This window comes from Ipomoea triloba, chromosome 5 (genome assembly GCF_003576645.1).
Source record: "Ipomoea triloba cultivar NCNSP0323 chromosome 5, ASM357664v1".
NCBI lineage: Eukaryota > Viridiplantae > Streptophyta > Magnoliopsida > Solanales > Convolvulaceae > Ipomoea > Ipomoea triloba.
The window spans coordinates 29,124,002-29,138,031 of record NC_044920.1 but is presented as its reverse complement, the minus strand read 5'-3'; the positions used below and the strand labels follow the sequence as shown (position 1 = coordinate 29,138,031).

The 14,030-nt window shown below is 33.9% G+C and overlaps 3 protein-coding genes across 4 annotated transcripts; 1 reads left to right on the top strand and 2 right to left on the bottom strand.

The window, feature by feature from the left end:
* Window positions 1–3,431: 3,431 nt before the first annotated feature.
* On the bottom strand, window positions 3,432–4,496 carry LOC116020065 (protein IQ-DOMAIN 31). Its single transcript, XM_031260528.1, has 2 exons — window positions 4,034–4,496; window positions 3,432–3,927 (listed from the first exon to the last, which is right to left on the bottom strand). The coding sequence occupies exons 1-2, from the start codon at window positions 4,229–4,231 to the stop codon at window positions 3,739–3,741; spliced, it is 387 nt and encodes a 128-aa protein (XP_031116388.1). The 5' UTR covers window positions 4,232–4,496; the 3' UTR covers window positions 3,432–3,738.
* Window positions 4,497–4,644: 148 nt separating this feature from the next.
* Window positions 4,645–6,794, bottom strand: LOC116020064 (thiosulfate sulfurtransferase 16, chloroplastic-like). The gene is made up of 7 exons (XM_031260527.1): window positions 6,533–6,794; window positions 6,289–6,378; window positions 5,676–5,786; window positions 5,487–5,560; window positions 5,310–5,380; window positions 5,077–5,130; window positions 4,645–4,993 (listed from the first exon to the last, which is right to left on the bottom strand). The coding sequence occupies exons 1-7, from the start codon at window positions 6,607–6,609 to the stop codon at window positions 4,919–4,921; spliced, it is 552 nt and encodes a 183-aa protein (XP_031116387.1). The 5' UTR covers window positions 6,610–6,794; the 3' UTR covers window positions 4,645–4,918.
* Window positions 6,795–8,724: 1,930 nt separating this feature from the next.
* LOC116019799 (thiol-disulfide oxidoreductase LTO1) lies at window positions 8,725–13,805 on the top strand. Of its 2 annotated transcripts, XR_004098764.1 has the most exons (8): window positions 8,725–8,920; window positions 8,998–9,277; window positions 9,505–9,761; window positions 9,849–9,955; window positions 10,404–10,551; window positions 12,196–12,333; window positions 12,642–12,785; window positions 13,673–13,805. XR_004098764.1 is itself a non-coding variant. In XM_031260132.1 (7 exons), exons 1-7 carry the CDS (start codon window positions 8,819–8,821, stop codon window positions 12,720–12,722), a joined length of 1,113 nt encoding a protein of 370 aa, XP_031115992.1. In that variant the 5' UTR covers window positions 8,725–8,818; the 3' UTR covers window positions 12,723–13,055. The 2 variants fall into 2 exon arrangements, 1 of the variants encoding a protein (XP_031115992.1); XM_031260132.1 differs by lacking the exon at window positions 13,673–13,805 and having other exon boundaries at window positions 12,642–13,055.
* Window positions 13,806–14,030: the final 225 nt, after the last annotated feature.

Genomic DNA, 14,030 nt, shown 5'->3' with positions numbered 1-14,030 from the left:
GGGGGGGGGGGGGGGGGGGGGGGAGATCATATTCCTTAGCAAGACATCATCATCTTCTAACAAGACATTTGACTTTCCTAGTCACTTTTCTTCCTTCCTTTGTGCATGTCTAGAAGTTGTAATAGCCGCTATTGGGTTTGGATTGTATATTAATATATTATTTATCACGGACTGAGAGGGCACCAATTGCCCAACTTCCAATTTATTAGTTATTGTACTCATTGCCTAAAATGACCTTGACAACCTAGTTTCATGATGAGTCTAATCCAATTAAGCCATCATTGGTTCTATCTGTAGAGCCACTCTAAAAAGTGCATGTTTCTAATTTTGTAGATCCGATTTATTAATTCTTGTACTTGTTGCCTAAATTACCCCTAATTATCAATTATATTGATTTGATGGACCTAGTTCAATAAAACCATCAATAAAATATTTTTTAGAAATAAAAAATCCACCAAACAATGGAGGAATTTTACTTATTATTTTTTTCTTATGATGTGACACTATCTAATTGGTTTTACTTTAGTATTTAATTAAAAGTATATGAGTTAGTCAATTCATTATATGCAATGATTATAAGCTCTATCATGAGGGGATATTAAGAGTAAAATTTGTAGGGAAAATAGTACGTATTTTATATTCAAATATGAACGAGCTTTGAAATTATTTATTTTATATTTGATAATTTTAACAATAATTTTTTTTATTTGAATAATGAATACCATTTTTTTTATAACGCACAAATGTTTGATTTTTTTTAAAAAAAAAAAAAATAGACCGACTCGTGACAATAATGGGGATGACGGAGTATAATTGCTCAAATACTTTGTATGTCAACTAATAACAAACTTGATAGAGGTAGATTGAATCAGAATTTTCAAAATCGTATAATATAAATAAATATCATTGTAACAAAATTAAAAGAACTAGATATCAAATTATAAATTTTTAAATTTTAAATAATTATCATGTTACATAAAAGTTTAACTTGTTTCCCACTGTAACATTGAGGTTCGTTTCCTCCCATGAATATTGAAAGTTTGGGTTCGAGTTTATCGCTTTTATGCGAAAAAGTATACAATTTGATGTTGAACTTTGAAACTGTATTGACTTTATTTATCTTCTCATGGGTCTGAAAACTTAGGTTAGTTTTTTTTTTTTTTTTTTTTTTTTTTTTTTTTTAAATCACCATTATTTTGAAACTTATATTAATAGAATATAATGTGATTGGCAAAAAAGTTCTCTAAATTTTGTTTGAAACACTCGTGATTCTTTACAATATAGTATTTGTTTTATACTAAATCTACTTTTAACCTAAAGAATCAAGGCCTCCATTATCAGAGTTCGATTCTATAACGGCAAATTATACCATGGACTAGGGTCTACCTTGCATGGTTGACACTGGTCTAAAAAAACTTTCAGATTATGTATCTTGACACATTCTGTACCGACAGTTTTTGTACCTATAGCTATCATATTACGTGCTACCACACTAAATATTTAATCTTACATTCTTACCCTTCTCCAACTTGAATATAATTCCCTCCTGACATTCTCAACCCTCTCCATCCTTACTGCCTTTCCTCTACCTCTCTGCCCTACCCTTCTCTCTCTCTCTCTCTCTCTTCATGGCTTCCTGATTTTCTGTACTCATTGTAATCATTATAGTGACGAAGAAGAGCAAAAGGTGAAGGGTTGTGTTTGGGTTTTATGTGTAGATATATGATAATATGATGAGAGTAATAAGTTTAGAGATCTTATATATTTGTTCTATGTGAAATGGTAACTCTGGTATTGGCCCGGTTCACTCAGACTCTATATTATTCAACCTCTTGTCTATATGTATATATATACATATAGTCATGAGGATTTATATATATATATATATATATATATATATATGTTAGGTCTGATTGAGCCGTGCCAATATCTCAGTTCTTTTTCATTCATCACTCAGCTCTGATATTATGATGCTTTCTTCTTCTGTCAACGTAACCCACTGTGAGTACTCTACTCTCATCATCTCTTTCATCTACCTAGCTAGCTAGCTAGGGCTAGGGTTTCCAAGCTTTCCCATGGAAGTTGGCTGGAGACTCGAGTCTTAGCTTTTACTTCTTTCATAATACTACTGTGGATTTGTATTGTATGGTTTGTTAGGGCAACCACAATACTGATTTTTGAGGAGGCAATGCTTATGTGGACGGGAGAAGAGAGGAGAAACATTGTTCAAAAACCTTGATTTTTGCAGGAATTGTGGACCCCACAAGAAAATAAAGACTCTCGTTGGTGCGGCGCATCAAGAGCCCTCAGTCAAGCGCGTAGACTCCAAGTGCCCGCTGAGTGCGTTGGACCCACCAGAAAACAAAGACTCTCCTTGATGCGCGTGAGGCACACCAGGAGCACCCAGTCAGGTGCATGAACTCCACGTGCCTACTGGGTGCGTTATTGCATTGCATTTTTTTCTTCTTCTTCTTTTTGTCCATGTTTTAAAAATGATTTATTTACCTCTCAAATATAACATAAATATACTCACTTGTACATTTTAGTTTGCTAGAAAATGAGAGTTCTTATTTTTTATATGATAGAAAAATCTGTTACTGGAGTTTAATATTTATGGTATATTTGTTAAAAAGACAAATAATATAAAGTTTGATATAAAAAAATCACTTTTTTTTTTTAATTAATAAGTAGTTTGCTGGTTGGGCAGTCTTAATAAATAGAGATAGTTTTTTTGGAGAGAAATAAATAGAGATAGTTAATGCTTAACGTGTGCAGTTATGTCTTTTTCTCCAAATAGCAAATGTATTTCAGCTTAGCCTGTCATCCCATTCATTTCTCACTGTCATTTTTGACATTTACATCAGACCTTTGAAGGAAAAATTGCTGTCATCTTTCATCTCAATACTTTATTCACTACTTATTAACTTGATTAATTAACTAGTGTTATAATTAAATGTTAAAAAATAATTCTATATAAAGTAAAAAAAATGATTTTAGAAAATAAATGTAGAGTTACTTTTTACTCCTTTTTGTGTGTGTGTGTGTGAAACAGTGAAAAATATTATTGTTCAAGTAAAGGAAAATATGCAAATTTTACTATGGATCATATTCTATGTAGTAGCTTGGAGCCTTGGACATAATCTAGTTTTATCTCTATTTAGTGGATCATAGTCAATTTAGTTTTAATTTTTTTTTTTCACATAATCTAGTTTTATTATAATAACGCTGAAGTATTATTTTAATTAAACTTCATATATCTGCTATCCATTTTCATTTGATACATACAATATGCTCATTATAGGCTATAACAACACTAAAGTATCATTTTAATTTCAAAACATATTCCTTGACAATAAACATATATGTATAAATTCTGTTATGCAATTTCATTTTATACACACAATAAATTTATTATAGTAACAGTAGTGAAGTACAGAGTATCATTTTAATTCTATTACATGTTCATTTGGTCATATACATATTTGTGGCGTATCACCATGGCCCACTATATAACGATTAAAGATGAATAATATAGGATACATAAAAATATGCAATAAATCCCAAATTCATGACTAGTGTATTTGAGTTATTCTAAAATTTGTTTCACACATTATACTTTTTGATATCAATATATGGTAACAAAATATACAAAATTAATAATGAGACAAATTAAAAATAAAAGGAGACACACTGCACACGTGGATAATCTGGTGTTAGATGATGAGTTATCCTTTGAGATCATGATTCATGAGGCTTCGGCTTCAATTCGCAGCTGGTGAGGAGCTGGCGAGCTCGAACTGTGACCTGCAACCGCGCGAGTGCGTGCATGCAATGCAGGGCTATACGCGCCTGTCTTCTCACGCACACTCCACGCGCCACCGCCTGCAGCTTCACCAGGCTTCGCAGAGCCCTAAACGCCCGCCTTGCCTTCAACGACAAAAAACCGAAAACACAGCTCGTTAATTAGCAAAATAACTTCAACGACAGATTAATTAATTAAGCTATATAGGTAAAGCATAGAGAGAGGTAGTACAAGATGGGATCTAAAATGAGCTTGAATGGTGATGGCGGCGATGTCTTCCTTGGATAGAAATTGAGAATAGCTAGCGGCGGCGCTGAAGCTCTCGCCGGAGGCGTCGTTACGAAGTATGGTTACGGTCTCATGACATGGTGGCGATCGGCGGAATTTTCGCCGGACAATGGCGAACCAGTTTTTCCGAGGCAACCTCATTAATTCTCAGCTCGCAGATCAACAATGGCTATTGCTATGCCTATTAGATTGGATTTGGCGTAGTCATATGCACAAGGGAGTTGTTGTATGTATATAAGCAGAATAAGGCCCTGACATGTTTGTTGAAATGCCGCAGAGAACGTGGTGGGATGATTTCTAGCTAGGATGTGTGAATTGGAAGCATATACATCTAAAGGCCATTTGTTGCGAGGCTTGACTAATTTTAAACTCTAGAATTTTCACTCAAGAGTCATCGAAAAAGGTAAATCATGAACCGTTCTATCAAGATTCGAATTCTATCAAGATTCGAATTCCCACATGTTGCTGATATTCTAATGCCTTCACTAAATTGAATTAAAATTAATAATTCTCTTACTTAATAGTAATTTGATGGAGTATACATATCTTGACACTTGGTACAACATAACCATAATACATATAACTTGAATAATCATATTTGAAGACATGGGCATATGCCAATAAGTGCAACCATGCCCATTTACCCAACTTGAAAGCAAAGTAAATTAAAGCCAGGCAAGCTGAATATATAAACTATTTCATCCAGCCACTTGACAGTTAAAAAAAGAAAATTTACAGAGCCATATTTAGCTTGTATTTACAGTAGGTTTAATTTATTATTGATGATTAGGGGAAGAGATTCAGATAAAATGCTTCATTTTAATCTCTTCATGACTCTGTAGGAAGCCCATTCTGTGTCCAGGCAGCATATCCACCTGATATGTCAGTGATTCCAGTAAAACCCTGCAATTGTTAATCAGTTAACTTTTGAATCTTAATCACCTCATTAATTGGGGAGAGTAAATAATTTGATTCAAAAGACTTACTGCAGAAACAAGATCAATTGCAGCCATAAGTGATCTCTTGCCTAATTGGCACCCCTGAAAGTGAAATTCATACCAATTATTTAGTACTTTTCGTTCATAGCTGATTCTGTATTACTTGGCTCTGTTTGGTATAACAGACTTATAATTTATTTGTAATTTAAAATAAGCTATATATAAACTGTACTCTAAAATAAGTTCTACCAAATAAAGTCTTTGTGTCGGGCAAAACTTACAACAATAATTTCATCATCCTTTCCAAAATGTTCCAGCACTTCCTCTAAAAACCTGGGGTTCTTTGACATGCCTGCAACCATAATTATAGGTAGGAATTACCCAAAGTAAAAACATTAATTACTTCTTAAATAGACCCAACTTATAATGATATATAAACTATGTATTAGTGTATAAACCTGATCCAACTTTGAACATGTAAGGAATGTTTATGGCTCCGGTAGCGTGACCAGCCATAAACTCTTCGGGAGTCCTACACACGTACATATCAATACACAACCACTTAATTAATTAGCATATAAATAAGTAGTTAATAATCTTGAAATTAAAATGGATTAATTAATTATTAGCAGAAATTAATGAAGCACCTGACATCTAAGTAACGGTGGCCAGCCTGGAGAAGCTCATGTGCCACTCGGACCGGCACAGAAGCTGGCATAGTTGTGGACTCCACCTTCTCTCCAACTGCTGCCATCCAACTGCAATATAATGTTCATTTTAAGGTTTGAATGACGTTTTTAACCTTAAAAATGACTCCAAACTAACAACTCTCAGAATCCAAGAACCCAATAACGAAAAAAGTAAATCATGAATCACCCAAACAGTCTTCCGTCAATCTTTAGAGTTGAGGAATATAATTCATATCCGCACTAACTTAAAAAGATCGATTTCTAATATAAAGAGCCCTATACTATATCATACATGGAACTTTGGAGAGAGTATGACTCTATTTGGTAAAATAGTTAGCTTATCAACTAATTTTTGTTTAACTTAGTTAAAAAATCAATGTAAGTGTTTGGTTAATCAGTTTTTGCAACTTTTTTAATAAGCTTTTTGAAGAAAGAAAATATACCAAACAGTTATCAGCTAACTGTTAATTTAGCTAACATCTTTCTATAGTCGCTAATGTTATCAATTAGTTATACCCTTTAACTCAATCAGCTAAACAGTTATTTAGCTGACAGGATCTAAAAAGTATACCTGAAGTTGGGAGTTTTGTAGGTACCACCCAAGTTTCTTCTCTGGGGTACCCGAAATTGAGATCTCGCCATCATCGGAACAACTCTACATCTGTGCATAAGCTTCATATTATTAGTTGAAGCCTCCCTTAAGCATATAATATATAAACATAAATGTGAAATTCAACTATCAATTTAAATTTTTAGTTGAAATAGAGCACGTGCTTCAATTCAACAAGAAGCTAGGAAAACATTATCGTATGAACCTGCGAGTAGAGTTTGATATGATTGTTTGATCAGGGAGGAGTGAGGAGGTGGAGGGAAGTGAGAGAGCCTTCATCATTGCTTCAGTTCAGATGAATACGATGATCTTAGCTAGGTTGATTGGTTTTTGGACTTGTACGTTGTTGTGGTGTTTGTAAGACTACTGTGACTGATAATAGTGGAACATGTGTGTCGCTTAGGAAGGGAGAGATCACTTTCTGGAATGTGTGGGAGAGATGAAATGGGAATTGGGCGGGGGATATTTATGGATAGAGACGAGTGTAACGGTTGCGGGATCTCTGGGTTGTGGATAGGATGACACGCAAAGAGTGATTAATGGATTTTTGGTAATATATGATCTAAAATAGGAAATGAAGGTGCATTGGAGGTTGAATTCTTGCGTGGGTGGTGACTCATCACTATATCATGTTATCGCCAATTCATATCCACAAGCACGCTTTTCTATGTGTTTGGTAAATATGTACTCATGCACTACTTTTATTTTTATTACTACAATCTAACGTTATTATAACTGTTCTAATTAATATGTTCTGAATTTCTATTTATAATGATAATAGTGATGTTATCAAACTACAAACTACTTAACTCTTCATACACTACTATATCTACTATTTTCCTTAAATCTAGTCTCATATATCTTTTTTTTTTTTAAAGTTTTTAATAGAGTTAATTTTAGCAGAATTCATTTGTTTCGGTGACAATTTCAAATTTAGTCTTAGACTATATTTTTACAATTTAACATTTGTTATTATTATTATTTTTTGTACATTTTTTGTTCTTCTAATGACTTTTGGTCTTTGATATCTAGATTTTTGTTGAGGCCATGAGGCTGCCCTTCATTGCATATTTGTGTGGTTTACATTATTATTATTATTATTTATTTTGGGCAAACTTATATATAGTTATGATTTTAATTACAAGATATTTTGTTTTAATTTTTCTACTTTATTTTTATGGTATTCATGTGAGCAAATATCAAATAGTTAAGAAAATTAAGAATAATACGACATGAAAGTATGATGAATGCATGGAGCAATTGCAAAGAATTGAAGCTTTTTAACTTTTTTTTATATATAATTATTTTAACTTTTTTCTTAGTTTAGTACAAGATGATTAAGTGCCCAGTGAGTTGTCTAAACATTACAAATTAAAGTGTGATTAGTTATTTATACATGTTTAACAAATATAACACTTAAACAAACCTTGGTGAATTGCCAAGTACTGAACTGTGTCTTTGCATCTTTAAGATGCCTCTGTATAATGCTATAACAACTTTGATGAACCAATTTTTTCCTGAAACGGATCATTTGAACAAGTTTGGACTGACTCAATGTGCTTTGGGCCGACCCAACTATGTGGCCTTGACTGACCTCTTTTTTTTTTTTTTGAACTAATTCATCATCTGTTTATATCAGAGGTTTGTATACACAATGTACGATTCCAATACATTTGTAGAGATTTTTTTTTTAATACTATTGACTCTGTTACAATTTAATATCTGTTTATAGCTACTTTCTTAAAGTAGTATCTGTTCATAGCTACTTTCTCAACCTACTGAAGCACAAAGAGTCAACAGTTGCCTTTACTGAGGCTTGAATCCACTCCCATCATCCATGTGTGAGTGTAAATCGGGACACCGGGTGCCACTTGTAGAGATTTTTTTTTAAAGGTAATAATCAACTTATAATGTGAGTGTATTGCATGTATACACCCATATAGATGCCATGTGTTGCATCCTAAATGTATTCAACTTTTTTTTTTTCTTGTCAGTGGTTGAAAATAATTTTATAAATAATTTTATTTATATCCTACTTGATGTGAAATTAAATATCAGTATGATTGTCAATTATATATCCCCATTCTTATGCGATCACCCTTTGTTGAATAGAGCTGCATTATTATCCATCAAGGTTATTACTTTAATTCTTTAAGACTTTAAAGGACCATTTAGGAGGTAGACCCCTGGTTTTTTATTACACATGTAACATGTGTGAATATTAATTATGTATTAACATACACTATAATGTAATAATAATTAAATTAAAGAGGTAATGAAATTGAGCCTTGAGTTGCGACATTAACTCTTTTGTGTTTTAATAATGTAATTCAGTCTAATTATTAAAGAATATAATTAAATAATTTTAAAAAATCACAATGCTACACGCCTACAGTTGTGAGTGGTTAAGTTCAGCAGATCAGTGAAGTTCCGGTCTTCCACCGCCATAAATCTAGTCAAACCACCCCGCCACCGCTCGACGGAGGAGCTGATGGCGAATCTCATCGGCGTCTCGTCTTCCCCGCTATTCAACCACTCATCTCTTCTCTTCTCCTCTCGTTCCAATTCACAATCTCTTCCCTTACAACTCAAGGTATCCCTCCAAACGCGCACCTGAGTATATACTGGTTTGTAAAAAGTATTAACAATTTTTTTTGTTGCTTGATGAAGAGCGGTCGCGATCGGCAATTGCTGATGCTTCGAGTGCACTGCTCGTCGGAGCAAGTTACAGACGCGGAGAAAGAATCCAAGACGGAGGAGTTGTCGTCTCCTTCTACTAGCAGTGGTTCGAGCATTTCAGCATACAGTTGGTGTGCAGCCCTAGGAGGCATCGGATTCCTGGAAACTTCGTACTTGACTTACCTCAAACTCACGGAGTCTGATGCCTTTTGCCCCGTTAGTGGTGGCAGCTGCGGCGATATCCTTAACAGCAGCTATTCAGTTGTTTTTGGTAATCTCTTGATGCATATCGATGTGACCTATGATATTTTTATTTCCTTGATTATTGCTACTCTTAATTTCTGTTCTCATTTCGTGAATGCTCTGCCCCTAGTGAATTGCGCCGTTTCATACTCTGTAATCTCGAAATGGAAATGATATTATGTTATTCAATACTGCTAGAGAATATATTAGTAAATGAACTTCAGTGTTCAACTGTTCATCCCTCTGATGTGGCAGGAGTTCCGCTTCCATTGATTGGTATGGTTGCGTATGGAGTAGTTGCAGCACTTGGGCTGCAATTAGGCAGAAAACAGTTGCCACTTGAAATTGAAGAGGCTAGCGGGAGATTTGTTTTACTTGGCACAACTACTTCTATGGCTGCTGCTAGTGCATACTTTTTGTACATCCTAAGTACGAGATTCCCCGGGGAGTGGTGTTTATATTGTTTAATATCTGCTGTCTTATCCTTCAGTTTGTTCTTCACCACTGTAAAGGTCCTATTCTTAACATGGATATTATGGTTTATTTGATTAACTGCTCTGTGCTACATCTCTGAGAAGGATTTTGGGCTTATGTTACAGGGTTTGGGATTAGAGGAGGTGAAAAAAGAACTGGTTTTACAGCTATCTGTAGTGCTCTTGGTGGTTGCTGCCTTAAACAATTCATATAATGCTTCTCAGCCCACAAGGTTGGTAGGCCTTATGACAATGTAGGATAACCTTTTGTGAAATGCTTACACAAGGACAAATTGGGAAAGAATATTTTCTTTGTTTTAATCCTTGAACTCAGTGTTCATGTTCCTTTTATGTTACATTATCCAACCAAGGTATGAGCTTGGTGAGATGGGATGATAGTGCAGAAAGTGTTCAGTACTATCTCCTCCTTTAAATCTAACATCTTTATAAATTAACTCAGATGCTAGTTGGGGTGGCTATGGTTGCAGTGTTGCACTGTGGTCATCGGTCTTCAATTCCAATTTTTACATGTCAATTGGTATTGGATTTAATAGATTCCATGAAATATCAGTTAAAACTTGCTGGGTATTCACAACTTTGTTGCATAAGGTTTGAAATGACTTGAAACATGTCGTAAGTGTCTATTAATTCCATTTTCTATTTTTTTTTTTTTAAATACAGTTCTGAGGTGACTGAGCTGCCATACTTTGCCACTGAGATCACAACACATTCAACTCCTTATGCTATTTCTTTAGCCAAGCATCTAAGTTCAATAGGAGCAAAAATGTATGGGGCTTTCTGGTGTTCACATTGTCAATATCAGAAACAGGTAATATACATTTTAACCGCTGTGCATAGTTAATAATGAAATGGAACCATATAAAACCTAATCATAATAGATATGAAGGCACTAATACATAAATAGAGTCGAGTTATTCTTGAAACTTGATTTCTTCTTGCTTTTGTGACTACTGACTAATGAACACTCAACTTCGGTTCTTGGTGGTCTCAATAGCTTGAGACTGGCAAAAGCACTTCCGTCAAGCTAAAGTATAAACATATGAAACTTTGAACATGCTTTTCTGTGCACTTGAGTTTGAAATAACAACTGAGCCAAACTTTGACTTTGTCTTGTATTGCAAGTTGGTCTTGCTGTTCAGATAGTTTATCAAACACAGATAAGGGAGTTTTCATTATTTCTTGATAATTAAAGTGAAAATAAACAGTTCCCTGGCATTCAAATGTTTCTTGAACAAAAAAACTATTTGAACTTAAAATCTTCTCTTTTTAGTATATTTGTTTTATTTCTGACTTCCAGAGGAAGGCAGTCATATTCTTCTATCCTTCACTCTAATTTACTTCTTTTTTTTGTTTTGTTCTGTTTTTGTTTGTTTTTTTTTTCCTGCAAAATAATGATAAAATATCACCTTTGATTCCTAAGTGTTGAGCATATAATATATAAACATAACTGTGTAGTCTAACCATCAATTTAGGATTTAGTTGAGATGGAACACATCTTACAATTTGGTGTCATCTCCGTGTCACTCGATAAAAAAGAGATTATGGTCCATGTGTTGCTTGGAGCCCGTCAAAAAGTAACTAGCTTGCACACTTGAGGGGGCATGTTGAGCATATATATAATATATAAATATAAATGTGCAGTCTAACTATCAACTTTGGCTTTTAGTTGAGACAGGAAGACATCCTTCAGTTTTCAGTTATGTGGGTATATTGGATTCATTCCTTTCCTTTAATTGTTAGAGCCTCCACTTTTGATCCAGATATCAAAGAAGCTCAGTGAAAACATAATCTTCTACTAGCCACTGATGTTGTCCCTTCACTTTAACTCTATTAAATATTATTCGCCTAGGGAACCAGAAGCACCACTTTAGTTTCAACTTGGGAATCAAAAGTGGAGGCCCTAACAACTAAGGGACTGGGTTTAGTACTTTAGTATACCCTTATAATTGAGAGACTAAAATGTTATTTCCCTAAAATAAATTTCCCCTATTTTATTCAGACAGTTGCAATTTAGAGGTGTGTTTTTCCACCTTTGGAAACATCTTGAACATCATTAAATCATTAATCAGCTTATTGTTCATGAAAATCAATTACACCATTTACACCCATGAATTAATTTTCCTGCACTAACTTGAATATTCTTTAATTTGTGCCTGTTAATCTGTAATTAAGTATAGATTTGAATAGTAGAGAGGATCTTTAATGGGTTGGATCCTTGCCATGAACTCTTGAATATAGTTTAGACTATAGAGGAATGCTTTTCAAAATAGCAAAAATTGTTAATATAAGCAAAGTTCACGAACTTCTTCTAAAGACTAATGCTACTCTTGTAGATGATGAAATTTTTAGAAAAGAGAAGCCTCTGCTAAAATTCTCATATACTCTGTTTACTTGCTTAATGAAGCTTCACTGCATACTGAATTCTCCAATTGTTGCATCCTTTACTATATAGATGTTTGGGCAAGAAGCAGCAGAGTTATTGAACTATGTGGAATGCTTTCCTAATGGGTTCAAGAAAGACACTAATATGGCTTTGGAATGTGCGCTTGTTAAGATCGAAGGGTTCCCAATGTGGGTGATCAATGGACAGGTGAACAAGCTCCCCCTTTTGCCATACAATTCTTACACAGTGGATTGTTATTCTTTTTATCCCTTTGTTATATTTTTCAAATTTCCTTTCTGATTTTGATCTCTCATCCGAAATTACTGCTCTTGTCCAAAGCACTCCTGTAAAGGAAATCTTTTCATAATTGTCTAGATGCTATGCTAACCCCAAAGACATTTGTAGTAGCCCGTAGCCATTCACCCTTTTTGAGATTGCATTTTTTTCAACTTCCGGTTTGAGGTGCATCAAATTTTTCAGATGTTTGGTTTATGCAAAGTGATATTTTCTTGCAGGTTCTAAATGGAGATCAGGAGCTCTCCGAGCTGGCTAAGGTGTCAGGATTCCAATATGATGAATCTAGTGTAGCAAACTGACCTTTATTCATGGAGAGAATTCCTATAGTCAATGAGGGGAATTCCCTGTTTTTTTTCACCCAGGTAAAGTAGTTCATCACTTTGTATACTTCTTTTAAGCTATTCTTAATTAGAGACAGAGAGCGTGGATTGGAGGATGGGTAGTGGTGTGTTGTTAATCTTCAGAGTCAGCTTATTTGTCATTTTGTCCCAGTACTAGATTCTAATTTTCCCCCAAAAAACAAAAATAAATGTATATAAATATTTGCTATGATGCATTCTCGAAAGAGAAAATATACTTTGTATTTTAAATACTTTGATTTAAATAAGACCTAATAACCAGTTGTTATACCATTAACCATTTATACTGCATTGTAAACTCTAATTCAAAAAAATTATGTCACTACGTATACAAAAGTTATTAAATTTTAGATACATAAAATGTTGGCTAACATGTTATGTGTCTGCAGTTAACATATTTTGTACTTACAGTTAACAGTTTATGATTCTATAGTTATCATGTTATGTATCTATAATTATCACATGATTTACCTTCAATTTGTTTAAAGTACAAAAATAGTTAACTGTAAATACAGAATGTGTCAATCAAATATACAAAATCTAAATATTATTTTTGGACCAAAGTTCATAGTGAAAATATAATTTACACCTAATAACCTAACAACCCACCAACCACATTTATATTAGCCATATGCCCACATGTCGTAACTAGCTAGTGGACACTAGTTTTGTTAACCAATTCTGTAATTAGTTTCAATATATTTTTCAGCCACAAATAGTTATTTAATAATTCTTAAAGATAGCTTTACAACAAGGACCAAATAACGTTATCCAAACATAATAAAATTATCTAAATAATGTTGCTTCAAAAATACCATTTATTCAGCCCCTCTGTAGAGATTATACTTGAACTATGTTCAACCATTGATCCCCTTTTCTTCGTGTTTCAGTGTTTTGTCTTGACATGCTACCACTCTATCGAGTATGCAACATATTTGAGAGAAGAGACAAATGTTCGAAACTTGACAGTGACAATATGGAGATTATGTTCAAAGTGGATAGATTCTTTGTGCGTTGGATTTAGCCTTGCTTGTTGAGTCATGGAGTTACTGTGATTTAAATTCTCTCACATACTCTGTTGGGACGGGGTGTGGGGGAGCATTGGAGTTGGGGATTAACCTTTTGGAAGAAGAGTATACAACATATTTTCGTAAGAAACTCAAAATTTTATAATATCGCGTCAAGATTGTTATATTACAGAGCATGATCCCCTTGTAAGGTGAATCAAGTTAATTTTTCTTTTTCAAC